The sequence below is a fragment of the Macrotis lagotis genome, chromosome 3 (assembly GCF_037893015.1).
Source record: "Macrotis lagotis isolate mMagLag1 chromosome 3, bilby.v1.9.chrom.fasta, whole genome shotgun sequence".
NCBI classification, from domain to species: domain Eukaryota; kingdom Metazoa; phylum Chordata; class Mammalia; order Peramelemorphia; family Peramelidae; genus Macrotis; species Macrotis lagotis.
Genome location: NC_133660.1, coordinates 244,804,492 through 244,820,349, shown reverse-complemented (window position 1 = coordinate 244,820,349; position 15,858 = coordinate 244,804,492). Strand labels below are relative to the sequence as shown.

At 37.5% G+C, this 15,858-nt stretch overlaps 1 protein-coding gene across 9 annotated transcripts in view; it reads right to left on the bottom strand.

Annotated features, from left to right (window-relative positions):
* Window positions 1-15,858, bottom strand: part of NAV2 (neuron navigator 2) — a 436,581-nt gene that overhangs the window by 54,910 nt on the left and 365,813 nt on the right. For 4 of the 9 annotated variants that reach the window (XM_074230361.1, XM_074230364.1, XM_074230366.1 and 1 more), the window contains 5 exons: window positions 15,749-15,814; window positions 14,263-14,307; window positions 11,193-11,353; window positions 8,781-8,969; window positions 518-570 (listed from right to left, as the gene is read on the bottom strand). In XM_074230361.1, the coding sequence (XP_074086462.1) occupies window positions 518-570; window positions 8,781-8,969; window positions 11,193-11,353; window positions 14,263-14,307; window positions 15,749-15,814 (514 nt within the window). The remainder of the gene's footprint in view (window positions 1-517; window positions 571-8,780; window positions 8,970-11,192; window positions 11,354-14,262; window positions 14,308-15,748; window positions 15,815-15,858) is intronic. The other 5 variants (XM_074230362.1, XM_074230368.1, XM_074230370.1 and 2 more) reach the window with 2 other exon arrangements.

The following is a 15,858-nucleotide window of genomic DNA, read 5'->3' as shown; positions in this document are numbered from 1 at the left end:
CTACTTTCCTATGAAAGTAATTGTGTTCTAACTTCATGTCTCATTCTCCTGCTACATTAAAAAAGCTCTAGATGAGTTTTCAACCTCGAATATATGAATATGTTGATCTTAATGAGAAATTTAGGATGCAGACCTGTTATATTGCCCTCGAAGATTATTATTATTTACCAAGGGTCATTTATGAATTTGTTTTCTAAACAAAAACTGCAAACATATGCAGCATGGGAGTAGTGAATAAAACACTAGCTTTGGGGTTGGGAAAACCTGGGTTCATGTCCTTTACATTCTGGTTATATGATCTTGGGCAAGTCTCTTAATGTCTTTGTGTCCCAGGCAACTCTTTAACTCTACCACTTTCTGATATATATTGAAAGAGGGAGTTTTCTTACCAGAAATTCCTTAAACAAATAAAGTCCCAATTCCAGGTCCAAAATAATGAACAAACAAAAATCTGCTAAAGTGATTAGAATATATAACTCCAAATTATCAAAACAACTCTAAATTTATCAATACTTACTGTGGAATAAATGGATGATGTACTTGAAACCAAGGAGAGGGAAGAGCCATGAACTGAAAATAAAAATAACAAGCCAATTGCACAACCATAAGGTATATGTTCAAAGAGATAAATCATGGGCAATGCACTGCAGGAAGCTACAATCCTCTCTTTAAAAACGTAAAAGAGTTTTATTTCACTATACTTCATTGTCCTATTCATATTAATTGTAGGAGGTGATAAAAACAGACAATGAAGGGAATTATTTCTTAAGTTTATAATGAAATTTGAAAAGATCATCATATTCAATAGACATGCCAGGAAAAATCAAGTAAATGAAAATCTGCCTAGATATTTCTTTTAAAAATGCTGGTTCTTTATTTTATTTTTATCAGGTGCCCAAGGAGATGAGTAGTTCTTTCACTGGTAAGCACTGTATAAGAAATGCATTTTTCTCACCACCATAGACATTCATTTGTTGTTTCAAATGTAATTTGAAAATGTGCTATTCTTCATGCTCAGGTGTTCTAAGTGCTCTTTATTTTAAGAAACCCTAATTACATTTTTGATGAAATTTCTCTGAAGTTTACTTTTCCAAAAGAAAGCTCATATCAGCACCCTAGGGAATCTTTGATCTAATACAATAGCCACAGAGTTTTGAAAAGATAGACCATTGCTAGGGAGGGTCCCCAGCCCTCTGGATGCAGCAATAGAAAACAAAGTGCTTAGAGTTGGCAATTTTCCTACTCACAACACCAATTATTATCAAAAATACCTGGGAGAGCTTGGATGGTTTCTGAAACACAGCAAAATCATCTCTAAGCCAGTGTTAAATTAACCATTCTCCCAAGAAAGCAAACCTCTGATTTATTTAAATTCCAGTTTTAAGGTATCCATTACGATGCTTCAGAGCTACACTTCAGATAGACATTAAGCAGGAAACTACTAATAGGCTACAGCAATGCTTTTTTTTTTAATGTTTCTGAAGCAACTATTCTGATATAACATTCTTCTGGAGCAAAAGTCATCATTTCCTTTACACTTCTTTTGGATCTGCAAATCTCTTAATCATACCATTCCCTTCAGTGGTTGTTCCAAACTTCTATTCAAACCTGATCCTCTCCAGAAGACACTGCATCACTGACCACCTTCCTCAATATTACTGGCTTCTTGTGTTCCCTTACACAAGAAATCAAGAGGAAGACTTGTTCAATAGCTCACTCTCCTCTGATGCTTCCAGACACTCAGTCACTATTACCCAGCAACTCTTTCTCTTTGAGATTTACTACATACATCCTTCTTTGTCATCTGTTCCAGTCTCCTTTCTCAAGGAATTCAGTACCTGACTCAATCTCTCCAAACCAACCTTTGCTCTCATACATGAAACACACACACACACACACACACACACACACACACAAGACCTGTAAATGTTAGGCTTTCAGTTCATCAACTTCCTGAGTTCCCATGCCTTACAACTTCACAATGATTCAATGATGCACATGAATAGTCTCACCTTGCATCACGTTGTGTATAACAGTGCTACATCCATAAGTTGACTCAGAAAAAAACTGGTCTTTAATCAGTGTTCTGTCCTTTGATTTCTCCTTCCCTCCCCGCTCTTTCTTACTCCTCCTAAACTTATTCTTCATCCATACTTTGACCTCTAGAATACTGATTATTCCCTATTCTACCTCTTCATCTTCTCAGACCTGTCCTTACTTTCCTCTTCCTGGGTTTGATTCTACCTGACCAGTTCAACTATAAATTGCCCTAAACTTTTTGCCTGAGCCCTTGTTCTACCTGTCTACATGTTTCTAATCTAAGTTGTTCCTTCCTTACATAGGAAGTTCTAACTGTGCCTCAGTTCCCTATTCCATTAGGAAACTCATTTATAACTTATTCAGTTTCTCTAACATAGGATGGTATGGTGGTCACTGGTAACTAAAGGAGGATCTGAGAACTGAGCAACTCCCCCCTTGCTTTCATGGGTCACAGAACATGAGAAGTAGTTTTGCTGCATATATTAGATGAAGAAATTAAGAAGCAGGGAGGTTTGTCCAACATTACCATTGTGGTAAAATCAGAGGTAGGATCTGAATCCAGATCCTCTGATTTCAAAACCAGTGCTTATTCCACTGCATGAGGCTGCCTCTCCTGCACTGCAGAGCTTTATTTGGATTTGTAAAGCTCTTAATTGATTCCATTCCCCTCAGTGGTTGTTCCAAACTTCTATTCAAATCGGTAATGCTTCTTTTACCTATCACTCTCTCTCTCTCTCCCCTGCTTTCATATCTGAAACATATTTTCTGCTCATTGTCATGTCTCAGAATCTTTGACTTTTTTTCAGTGATCAACCCAGGTGATTCACTATGAAATCTTCTCTTCATTCCTCTTTCACCTTAGTTACTAATGCTTTCTCCTTCATCAGTTTTTCTTGTACAATTCTAATTTGTATACATGTTGTAGCATCCTTGAGAAGTGATTGTCTGTTTTTTTTTGTATCTTGAGTGTACCATCCAGTTACTTGCACAAAGTAATTTTTAATAATAAATAACATTAATACATATTAATCAAATTTGTTGAACTGATAAGACCTATGTAAGATGGTCAGTCAGCAGGAATATTGTAGAGAAGGGCTATATATCAACTGGAGATTCCTTCTAGCTCAAAGATTCTAAAATCCTATGAAACAAAGGCCTTCTTCTCTAGACGCATTATGAAATTTGGAAAAAAGTATAAAAAAATCTGAGGAAAAAATTGTAAATAAAAGGAGCACTGTTTTAGGCAACCTTCTCTTGTGGTGAACCCTTCTTTGGGATCTGGAGCCCTAAGAATGTTCATAGACTGATCATCGTCCCAGTCTCAGTTTTCATCTCCATTGACCTCCAGTCTTATTCTTCTCCAATCTATAGTGAATGCAAGCTATAATACCAATATAATTGAATTCTAAAGGGCAGGTGTGATCAGGTTACTCTTCCGTTCCAAAGGTTCTGTGACTCCTCTGTGCTTTAGAATAACTCAGTCCTGAACTTCAGAGAAAAAAAGTCATGCTACGAGCTATAAACCCACCTTAGTAGGGACCCTCCTTACTTGAAGCCAAAGAAGAGTGGCAAATGGTAATCTTTCAGGTACTAAGGCAAATTCAGTGGGGGAAATATTTCTGGACAGGAAGGCATTTAGAATAGACATGTTGTCTCTGAGAGTGTCACAACAAAATACGCAAAGAACTAATATGGGATTTTTGGATTACTCAAGGACTTAATTTTGTTCTTTCAAATTGCTAACATTTTCTCATTAAATGTTTAATTTGCTACTGATGCTGCTGCCTTGGGGGCATTTTCCATGAATGCTTAATGCTACTGGATACCAGAATGACCCATATGGCAAGCAGGGTTCTTACCAATGTCATTATAATAATTCTTTGTATTTAAGTCTTCTTGAGTCATAAACAGTAACAATATAACTGCAGGCCAAAGAAGTTAGATACTTTAACAACAAAAGCTGAAAAATGTAAATCAATTATTTCTGCTCTGAAGTGTTAGAATTTACCTGTTTATATAGGGGGCCAGGTTAATTTGTTATGTGGTATAGATACACTGGAATCTGCAATATGCCTTTAATGATACACAGACAAAAGACAATATGGCTTCCTTTGATATCAGAGGATAGATATTAGAAAACCTACTAATCACCTTGTTTTTGATACTTCAACATCTTTCATATTGTCTATTCTTATTCATACCTCAGTTCTTCCCCATTCCCTCATCCCCAGCCCCAGTTCTATTCTCCTCTCCTCTGGGCTATTGAAAAAGCCTCTTAATTATTCTATCGACCTCCAGTCTTATTCTTCTCCAATCTATAGTGAATACAAGCTACATTACCAATATAACTGAATTCTAAAGGGCAGGTGTGACCAGATCACTCTTCTGTTCCAAAGGTTCAATGAATCCCCTGTGCTTTAGAATGAAATATAAATTAGCCATGTTTGACATTTACTATTCTTTACAACCTGACTCTAGACTATCCTTTCAAGGATGATTTCATATTATTCTTCCTCAAACAATCATGGTTCCAACGACATTGTCCTATTTGCTGTTCCCTATATAAGACAGTCTATCTTCTAGGTAAATGTTGTCCTTCCTGTCCAAGCCATCTTGAAACCTCTATTTTTCAGTCCAACCCTTTGTCCAAGAAGTTTGACTGCATTCACTTTCCCAACACTACGTATAATGTTCGGATAGATCCTTTACTCACTTATCTGTGAACATATTGTCAATATGGGGTTCATAACCTAAGGTCCATGAAATTATTAAAAAATTGTTTTGTTGAATGTATTTCAGTATAATTGGGTTCCTATGGAATATTAAGGATTTTATTCTAATGATTTTAAAACATTATTCTTAGGCTTCACCAGACTATCAAAGGAATCTGTAAAAAAAAAAAACCCTTAAGAATCTGTGATGCAGAATGGAAGTGCCATGAAGGCAGGGACTCTCTTCTCACTTTTATCTCTGTATTCTCAGCACATTGGATAATATGTGATACAACAAAAGCACCTAATAAAATGCTTCTGGATAAATCAAAATGCCTCATTTTTCTATCTACCAGTTTATGCGACTTTCTGTACAATTTTAGAGTCAGATTTCAAAGTTCCAATGCTTAAACAATGGGGGGGTGTTGGGGGGGGTATTAGGACTCAAGTCACAGAATGCAGGCATCATGCAGGCATAAGCTAGAAGAAATATTTTCTCCAGTGTGGTTAGAATCATTAGATTGAATGAAATAATTGGGTATATTCCAATCGATGGTGCAATAAAATGCTTCTGAATTCACACATGGAAAGTTGTAATCCCCAAACCCTCACTAAGTCTAGGACATCACCACATGCCTAGGAGATTACTACTCCTTAGGCCTTCTGATTATGACCCAGTATTATGTCTTCTTCTGGCAGCATTTATCCTTTCACAAAAAGGAAAATCAACTTGATGATATAACTAGTGCTTGCCATTCCAAGCTACTCTGATAGAGAAAGAAAGGTCAGCACAGTGACAACAGTTCATAGCAAATGATGACAGAATCTGGAGCAGTTGTGCATGTTATAGTGGATTGGGTGCTGTACTCTTAAGACACAAAGGCTTGGGTTCAAATCCAACCTTAAACCCTTACTAGCTATGTGATCATGGGCAAGTCACTTTAACTTGTTTGTCTGTTTTCCAAACTGTAAAATGGGGATAATAAAGCCCAAGATTGTTTTGAAGATCTTATGAGATAATATTTGTCTTTTGTTCATAGTACAAATACACATAAGACCACTAAGTGCTAATACACTTAATAAAAAGCAGGTAAAATATAAATTAACCTTTTTTGTTTGTTTTTAGCTATACCAGTTCTAAAATTTGATCACGAAAAACTGAATTAAAAAACATTCATTCAGTGTTCCACAAATACCTCCACAAATGACCATTTTTAAGAACTGAATAAAATATCAGGAGAAATTTAATATATCTTGGGTAATTTTAAAAGGCTGTCCTTGAACCATGCCTGTATTCAAATCAGAATACTAATTAAATCCAATAAAAACCTACAGTTAAATGCCAATATCAATAACTAAGTTTTGAGTTTGAGTTTCTAATTTCTCTGGAATTTCTGTTTCTGATTACTATCTATAACATATTGAATGAAGTTAATATAGTCTATATATTTTATCTAAATACAGCATCAGATTTGTTAAAATTTATCTATTCACCCCAATGATAGGGGTTAGGTTGGGAGAGGGATTATAGTTTCTAGAAAAAAAGAAAAGACAGACTAATTCTTCCCACATTGGAACCAAACTGCATTCAATTGGAGAAGCTTCACTTCATCTTCTTAACACACTATCTCCCACTGTATGAAATAAAATCCATCTGTACCCACAGATCCCAAGAGATCTAAATGTTACATGTTCATGGAGCACCAAGTCTTAAGATCTTTCTGTCTCTATTTCTGTTTTAACTCTGCCTGAACAATTAACATTTATAATAGTCTAGACATTGCTTGTAGCAGAGCTAGCAAGAGCTTTTAATCAATGTCATTTTGACATCTAAGATATTCTACAGTTGTGCCCGCTTAAGGCGGCTAGATTTCAGATTGGATAAGTGAAATTTATCTGATGATAAAGTAATGAAATTGGGCTTTTATGAGTCAGATCTTGCTTGTTTAGGCAAGTTTCAGTCATGAATTTGGTTCACTCAGCAATACGTGACAACAACGGATTAAGAGGATAGCATATGAACGCTACAGTCAGATAGATACATGAGCAAGTCATTTCAATGACTTGACAGTATGAAAATTATAGGATGTTGCTGAAAAAATTTTATTTAAAAAAATCCAAGCAAAATGTCAACTGCCTAGTCCTTCAATTTATAGCATGCAAAAACTCAAAATATTGCAACTCTAAAAGACTCTCCAACTAAATTTCTTACTATTAAAAGTAACAAATCTCTCTCTCAGCAGCTTCATATTCACCAGCAGGATTCCTTGGATTTCCAGACTACTACCTATTTGCTAGATGCAAATGATCTCCAAACTATTTATTGAACAATTTGGTTTTTAGGAAAATTAAAAATAAAAAGCAGCATTTCCTCTGTAAATAAATTTTTTAAATCAATTGTTAAGGACATTTGGAAATATCTAATACCTTGTATTTCTCATTTATTCTTGAAATCTGGGGATATCAGGAAATTATTTTTTTTTTTACATCCAGGAGGATGTTCATTATACCCTGAAAAAGGGAGAGCAGCAGGGTCAGACCTTCTTCTGTATCCCTGTAACATTTCCTTGTGCAAAATGGGCAAAGTGATACCTAATATGAATAGTAGATTTTAGTGGGCACCAAATGACAACTTAAGGAATTACTGAATTGCTCTGTACATGACCAACACAAAAGGTTACCTTGTCTTCTGTTCTTCTCTGGGATATGACACATCTGTCAATCAGGGGAGTATGAAAAGGCTACAGCCACATACATGGTTTGTAATACGTATCCTCTCTGTCTTTAGTAAGCTTCTGGAAGAGTATTCTGACTTCCCTCTATAGTAGAAGTTTTTAATTGACCCCTATCTTAGGGAGGTGTGGATAAATTTTAGAGAGTTTATAAATTTGGATAGAAAAAAATACATTTTTATTTTCATTAGCCTCTAAAGTTTGACATTTCTTTAAATGATTTTAAAATGTTTATTTCGAGAAGAGGTATATAGGTTTCCTCAGAAGATCTAGTGGGTCCACTATTGAACCTAGTACCCAGAGAGGCCAAGCTAGGTCTTGGGATCAGCCTCATGGAGTCTGCTACAAGTCATCCTTAAGGGGGTCCAAGCTAGAATCTTATAAACTTCTTATCAATTTCTCACAACTCTGCAATGACCTCCTCCATTTGGACCTTTGCACCTCTTAAAGTGGGGAAATAAACTCAAGCTTTAGGCTTGACCTTGAAAAGAATGAGACCACTGGGCTAAGAAGATGACCTCCATAATTTAGGTGACTCAATTTTAAGTTACCTCGGTTGCTGGTTTCATTCTGATCATATATTTTAGGTTTAAAATCTTGACTATTGTCTTGCCCATTCAAAATCAAACTCCTGCCTCATGTCCCAGTAGCAGGGCTTGGATCATATACTTCAAATCATCTCTTCCGAGCCTGCTCCTATCCCTGGCTCCTCTGGTACTAGAATCCTGCCTTCTTCTCAGCAGCTCTCTAAAAGATTGGAGCCCTGTTCCACTCTTCATCCTGTCAAATCTTCTTGATACCAATTATTTGAATAATTAGGCACCTGGTAAGCCCTATCTCTGCTATACCTGTGATTCCTGTCTGCCCATTTCTCAGAGCCTACCTGGTAAGTGTTTGGTCAGTACTTTGTGAGTGAATGATTCATTGATGCTACACTCTCCTCACAGCTCCAATACCTGCCTTAGCTCTCTGTATCCATATCTAAGCCCTTCCCAAATCATCTATTCTTCAAGTGCAGGTCTATTTAGTTTTAGGGGTCAAAATTTGACCCACTTATATGTCACCAGACCTCTAAGACCCTTAAGATCACTACTCCTAGGATTGATTAACAGGTTAAGGAAGAGAGATGGCAAGTGCCCAAGGAGCTCACAAATGAAAAACAAAACAAAACTCCCCCTATATTAGGCTGATCTATCTCCCTTGATGCCCAGCTCAGCAAAAATAGTCCTAATGAATGCACTTATAGATTATTTATTCTTTTCACATGTACCCAAGGAACCCAGTATTCATGGCCTACCTTCTTCAAAGCCATCTCGGAAGGAGCCTGAGCGGCTCATGGTCCTGCTCTTCTCATCCAAAGACATAGAGCTATTCCGGAAGCGGGTGTCAGTATAGGGATCATAAGGTCCATCTGCATTGGAGAGGCTGTGAGTCCTCAGCATGGTTGGGTTGGACAAGCTCATCTGGGTGGCTGTTGTGGGACTCGCTAAAATAAAAGAAGCAGAAATGCCAAATAGAAAATTCACATTTCCTTTCACTATTTGTTCACTGACAAGGGGTAGACTATTTGCTAATCATTAACTCCCTATTTATTCCTGGCCAACTTCTCCACCTCACAATTCCCCTTCACTTCCTAAAAGGTAACTTACACCAGGCAAAAAAAAATAAAGAAAGGAAGGTCAGTCTCAGAGCAAGGTTCTGGGCCTCTGCATTCTAATTAACAAGTTTGGACATGCCAGGGTCTCCATCCAAGCATGTGCTAATGAATTACCATCTCAGTTCTCTGTAAAGCCCAAAGCCTTAAGTAATCAAATCCAGCTTTAGATCAGTCAGGAGCTGCTGAGATCTTTTATGTCAATGACAATCTTTAACTCAAAAGAGTTGAACTGACAAAGCAACTATAATCACAGATCCCAATGTCTTACACAGAGCAAGTATTCATAATGGTTTGGAAGAACTGGACATAACCCAATACTGTTGACCCTCCCCAACCTTTATGGAGAAATGCAGAACAATCTGATATTCCAAATGGGTCATTTTTCAGAAGGTGGTATACACTAATTAAAAAGAGCTAGATTCCATCTAACTTCAACCATGCTCTATTTAACCATTTTAAATATTTCCTTTGCATAATTTTTTAAAAGCTTGCTACAAAATGAATCTCTTGAGACATTTGGTGAAATTCCTATCCCTTAACCAAATCTTATCACTTTAGGTCCCATGACAACATTATTTCCTACATAAGACCTCCCTTGGTTGCATTCTCTGTCCTTTCTTAGTGCCTACAATCTCTTCCAAGTATTTTCATATATAATTATAATCTATGTGGCACTTGATTTTCTATTTGTTGTGTATATTTTCCAAGAAGACTGATCTCCTGAGGAGATTATGTCCCAACCCTTTCTGAATTCTTCCCTTGATTTTCTATTTGTTGTGCGTATTTTCCAAGAAGACTCATCTCTTGAGGAGATTATGTCCCAACCCTTTCTGAATCCTTCCCTGTACCTAGCACAATGATAGGTTTAGAGTGGGTGATCCTTTCCCACTTACTGAAGCGAATTCTAAAATTTCAATTTCATATGAGAAGTCAAACTGACTAAACATCAGGATGGGTGACCATACCAAAAAAAAAAAAAAAAAGAATCTTTAGATGACACGATCCTGTTCAAAGAACGTCAATGGTTCTGCACTGTCAAGAGAAGGCAGTCTTATTGTAATGTTCAACATCCTTCTTTCTTCCCTGCCATGACCTAGCCTCAACTTATCTATCTTCTACTATTCCTTCACTTACCCTTCATTCCAACCAAACTGGACTGTTTTAGTCCCACTTCTTTTCTTTACTTCTTTCCTTTTTAAAAATCTTGCCACCTTCCTTTTTGCCATTTGAAGCCTTTGCTTCATTCAAGTGTTAATTTTTCATCCCTCTTTTATTTTTTTCACCCCCCCCAACCCAGCAAAGCATCTCACACTTATCTTCCAAAGTTATTCTGAGGATCAAGTGAGATGAAATTCTAAGCATGGTGTCTAGTACCTTTTAGGTACTTAATAAATATGTTTCTTTTCTTGCACATACTAGGTGCTTAATAATACTTGGTTATTCCTATAGCTCCATATTCAACAAATATTCATTTATCTTATTTGCCAAGTCCTCTGTTAGGTACAGAGGAAATTAGGGCAAAAAATGACCCAACTCTATTTTCTAAGGATTCATATTTCCTTATGAGTCATTAGGAAAATATGATCATCATTTTCTACTTTTAGGTTATTGTTTTCTAGGTATTAACGTTTTACTAGTCTATAAGATCTTGGAAGATTCTTGTTCATCTTTCTTCATGGAACAAATCGAAAGAATTGCATTGACAGACAAACCCTAGCACAAATCTAACATTTAATAAATGTCCAAGACATTCAGGAAATATTTGCTGAAGCAACTTCTCATACTTAACAGTGTGGTCCTGTCCATTTTGGTGATCCTTCAAATATTCTTCAGTTCAAGAAAATTTACATTTGGAATATTATAAATGCTGATGAAACCTCCACTTAAGCAATTAGGAAACTCCAGAAATAAAATCCACTCTGTCAGGAGCTAGTCACATGATTGAAGAGTAACCATGCCAAGTGCATGACAATATGTCCCTTTCCAAGTATAAGATAGTCTCTCGGTTCATTAGCAATCATTGTCTTGGCCAGTGACCATATAAAAACTCACCAAGCTGGGAGAAATTGAACCTGGTTCCAGAGGGGGAAGTCACACTGGAGCCTGAGGAAAAGGGGGAATTGGTAGCCGTGTCCTGCAGGCCACCTGCTGAGTGGGACCGCAACCATTCTTTTGCGTCTTCTTGAGTGCGAAGTTGGGAGGTGGGGGTGTACCTGGAAAGGAAAAATGAACCTGGAGTCAGTCACAAAAGTCACAGATGAAATTAATTCCATGGAACTAGAACAGAACAGATGGACATTTTCAAGAAAGAAAATAAAAATTCAAAGATGATCACACACCCATGAAAAACTTAATAGAAAGAAAACTCAATATTCTAGCTTTTGTTATTAGAACACCTTGATGAATTTCCCATCTGATTCTAGGTTATATCTGAATTGAGATGAATTACTAAAGTCTAATATATAGAAAAATCCATTATTGGGCTATTAGGCAAATTTGGTTATTTATTTGTGAACAAAACAGGTTTAGGGACTGGACCCATTATTTTACTGATGTATTAGGAGCTCTCAGGCAAAAGAACTGTATCTACTGGTGAAAGTTAGTGCACCTTTTCCACAACCTATAGCTTCAGAGAGTTGCCTAGAGCACCAAAAGATTAAATGATTTCCCAAGAGTCACAGAGCCAGTATGTCAGAAGTAAGACCTGAATCTAGATCTTTGGGATTCTAAGGATTATACTTTATACAATACACCTTATTGCTTCTCCATTAACAAAAGTCTTAAGTAATTTTGGCCTACCCAAATACAAAATCACCATTGGGGATTGAATCTGGGAAACAAACATAGCTGTAGATTTGAGAGTAAAATTTGATTATTCATAAAATCTGGACAATAATACATGATTAGCACATCATTTAGTCTATATATGAAACATGAGCTGTAAAGTTGGATCCAAAGATATCCAGATTTGGGGAATCAATGCAACTTAGTTACAATTAAATCAGAGAATCTTAGAGGGAGATGGAACTTGAACCTCTCTTACTTTGTATCTTATTTCAGCAATTTTTAAGTGGTTATACAGCCCCAGTACTTCTGGAATCCAAGTATGCTACACTACATGAATTTTACTACATAGAAATAAGAATCTATAAATACAGACATAGGGTCCTCATTCACATTACAAAAGGTTTTTGCCTTCATTCTCCTTCAAGCAGCCATGATTCTTGGTATAAATTTTTTATAAGATTTGATTTTCTCATTTTTGCAAGGTCACATCTGCAAATGAAATTGCCTCAAAAATAATGACATCTGCTTAATGTCAGCACAAAGAGCTCTATAGCTGAATTCTGATTCAGATTTTCTTAAAATCAATTAGAAGCCGGGCTTCAAGTTTAATGGAAAGGAACCCCCCCAAAAAGTATACACAGAATACTTCAACATGCCACTGTTTAGAGAAGTTAACTCTCTCCAGGGCTACAAACAGTATATCAAAGTCAAATTCAAATTAACTTTGGTTGCATTTAAATAGCCAAACTGTCTGTTTGATAGCTACCCTGAACAGAGCAAGGCATAATACATGATCATATGTGAAGCGAAGGTTTAGGAGCTCACACTAAAGATTGACAGGGTTGAGCTTCTTAAGATCTCTATAACAAGCAATAAGGATTATCGGAGAGAAGATTGGACTGAGAATTAGAGAGATCTCAGTTTTGGACCCAGACCCAGAAACTTGTTAGCTGTGGGACACTGGAGAAATCATTTAAGGTCTCTAAGTCACAAATTCTCAGAAATGAACAAGGAATAATAATAAAATCTACCCCACATAGAGTCACATTGAGGATCAGATGAAGCAATGTACATAAAACACTTTACAAGTCTTTAAAGAGTTATGGAAAGATGAGCTATATGAGATTGTTGGATTCCCTCCCCCCCCAACTCATTATGTTTGCCCAGATCTTTTCTACATTAGGCCCCTGTTGGAAGGAAGTATTGCTACCTACCTTACTTTACAGGTCAATATGTTTCAGCCTTAAAAATTATAGGTTATTAAATATAGATAACACATGACAGCAATGAAACATTCCATTCCATGTCCCATGTGTGAGCAAGCAGTTCATACCCAGGGTTGGGTGAACCACCTGTTACAAAGAACAAGGCATTTAGAGAGCAGGAAAAATGGTAGCAGCGCCGTGAGATGGGGATCCTGGAAGGAGGGTAAGCAAGTCAACACCTCTCAAGTGGGTGAAGTGACCCCCACAGCGAAAGCAGGATTGACTTATAGCATTTCATTTAGCCAGGACTTGCCTTGCTAATGAGCCAAAACCACCCACTTAGTCTGACTAGAAAGAAATCCTTTCTGGTGGGCGTTTTCCAAGTTTTGCCCCAGGAAACAGATGCACATGCTTTTGGCATGTTAAAAGCTGATCTCAATTTTCAGTCAGGATATCCTAGATTTAGCAAAGTACCCCTTATTTCTTTTTAGGAAAATTTTTCTATTTGGCCAAAAAAAAATATCACAGATCATAGGATCATAGATTAAGAGGAGGAAGCTGCTTTGGGCTCATAAGGCACAAATTTCTCTCTTTTTACAAAGGAGAAAATCAGGACTCAGAGGTTAAGTGATTTGTCCATAGACACCCAAGTCATAAATAGCCCTGATGGGATTCAAACAGAGGTTCTCTGAGTCCAAATCCATGGTTTAACATTTTTGGGGAATTTTTATGTTGATAAGCCAACTCTGTTCTAGCAAGTAAATGAAAATGCTATAAATCGTGTCCTTTATTCTTGGAAAAGAGTTTCCATGAGCAGTGCTATGAAGGCAAATTTGTCTGAGCTGATGAACCCGACCACAAAATCAAGTAGGTCAAAGCTCTCCACTCTTGTCCAGTGCTGGTTTTTCATTATCAAGTCTGCAAAAGCCATGGGCCCTGCTCAAGCAAACAATCCATCAGATGGGGAGGTGAAGATAGGAGGGTCAGAGGAGCCTGGCCCAAAGAGTCCAGCTGTTGAAGCAGATGACCCTCTCCTACCCCACCCTACTGCCAGCCATGAGAAAGACACACAACAGCCAAGTGCCCAAGCCACCACAAAAGCCAAGAACTCTAAGAGGAAACACCAATACCTGAGTCCTTTCTTAGGCAAAGTGTTCCTATCAAGGTGCGGGTCACTGTAGGAAAGTTAAAAGAAAAAAAAAACTTCAGAGAAACACAAGGAGGGGGAGGATTAAAAGAGCAGGAGGAAGAGAATGGTATCCACACCCACATCACAATTTTTAGAGGAAAAAGTAACAGATTTCTTTGTCTAAGCAAGCATGCAACTGATATGTACGTACAAAAATACATACATAAATACATACACAAGATGACCTGATCCCTGGCCTGTTTAGTTATCCATGCATTAGGTATCATGCCATCACCCAGGGGCCAAAGCCAACACTCCACTCCACACAAAGCCGAGGGTGTCCTTTGGTTTTAGAAGATCCACAAGCCAATATATTTGGAAATATGGTCTTCTTGGCCTGAGTCACCATTATGAAAGTTAACTGGAGAGTAGAGATGCCAGATTCTCCCCTGTACTTAGCCCACTCGAGCTTCAGTCCACTTCTTAAATGCTGAGAATGGGGGTAGAGGAAGGTGGGGAGAGACTGGAGGTATGTGAGATGAAGTGGGGGAAGGGACTATGTTAAAGAGTTTTGAGAGGTCAAAAGCTTGTAGAAGTCTGCATATTTGGAATTCAGTAAGCAGTTAAGTGAATTCCATCTGTCTCAACCATGGTAGCCCTTGTTGCAGTATCTGGGAACTGAGAGACAGACTTCTGCTGGGCATGTTGTAACTCGCAAGTTGATAAAGTCAAGGCATTATTGCTATTTTCAAAAAGTAAGTACTTAAAGCACTAGCTCATGAGTGTGGCAAATTGGGGGTAATGGGAGTGATAGTTTGGGTTTTTTTTTTTTAGTAGAACATCATGTATTTATTCTATTAATTAGAGTCCACTTCCACTCATATAAAGGACAAAGTTTACCACTAACACCGGACTATGGGGGAGTTACATGCAAAACTCAGCTTATTCATTTTTTATTTTTCTATTCTTCTCAGATTCATTTTATTAAAAAATATTATTGAAATCATTAAAGAAAGTGAACACTTGGAACAAAGGCACCTCCAAAATAGGACAACTTAAATCAGAGTGACCCACTTAATTATAACAGGAGAAACTGTTGGACTGCATTGGGAGGTAGAGGCAAAGGTGAGAGATCTGCCAGGTGGTGGGAGATGGAGTGGGCTGGGCTTGGGGGTAGGGAGAGATAGCATGCCACAGTAAGGCTGAAATGCAAGTGAAAGTTTCTCCTGGGCTATCTGAGAAGAAGAGGGTTCTTAAACTTGAAAGGGAATCTCCCAATCCCATAACCTTCCCTCCAGTTCTCAAATAGTAAAGGAGTAGACCCTCACTGGCAAGTCTGAATAGCACAAATTATAACAAATCCACAAACACAAGTGAGGGGGCCTCCACCCAGCAGCTTCTCTTCAACAAACATCTGACTTCAGATAAGTGAATGGAAAAACCTGCAGTCCCTGTGTAGTCACCTGCCTGAAAGGAACATCATTTACCTGTCCTGTTTCCTGGGTAAAGTATTTCTGCAGAACTTAGGGCTAGCAGCAGGGGAAGAGAGAGGGCTAGAAGAATAAGTCCAATCAGACAGAAAACAAGAGAAGGAATA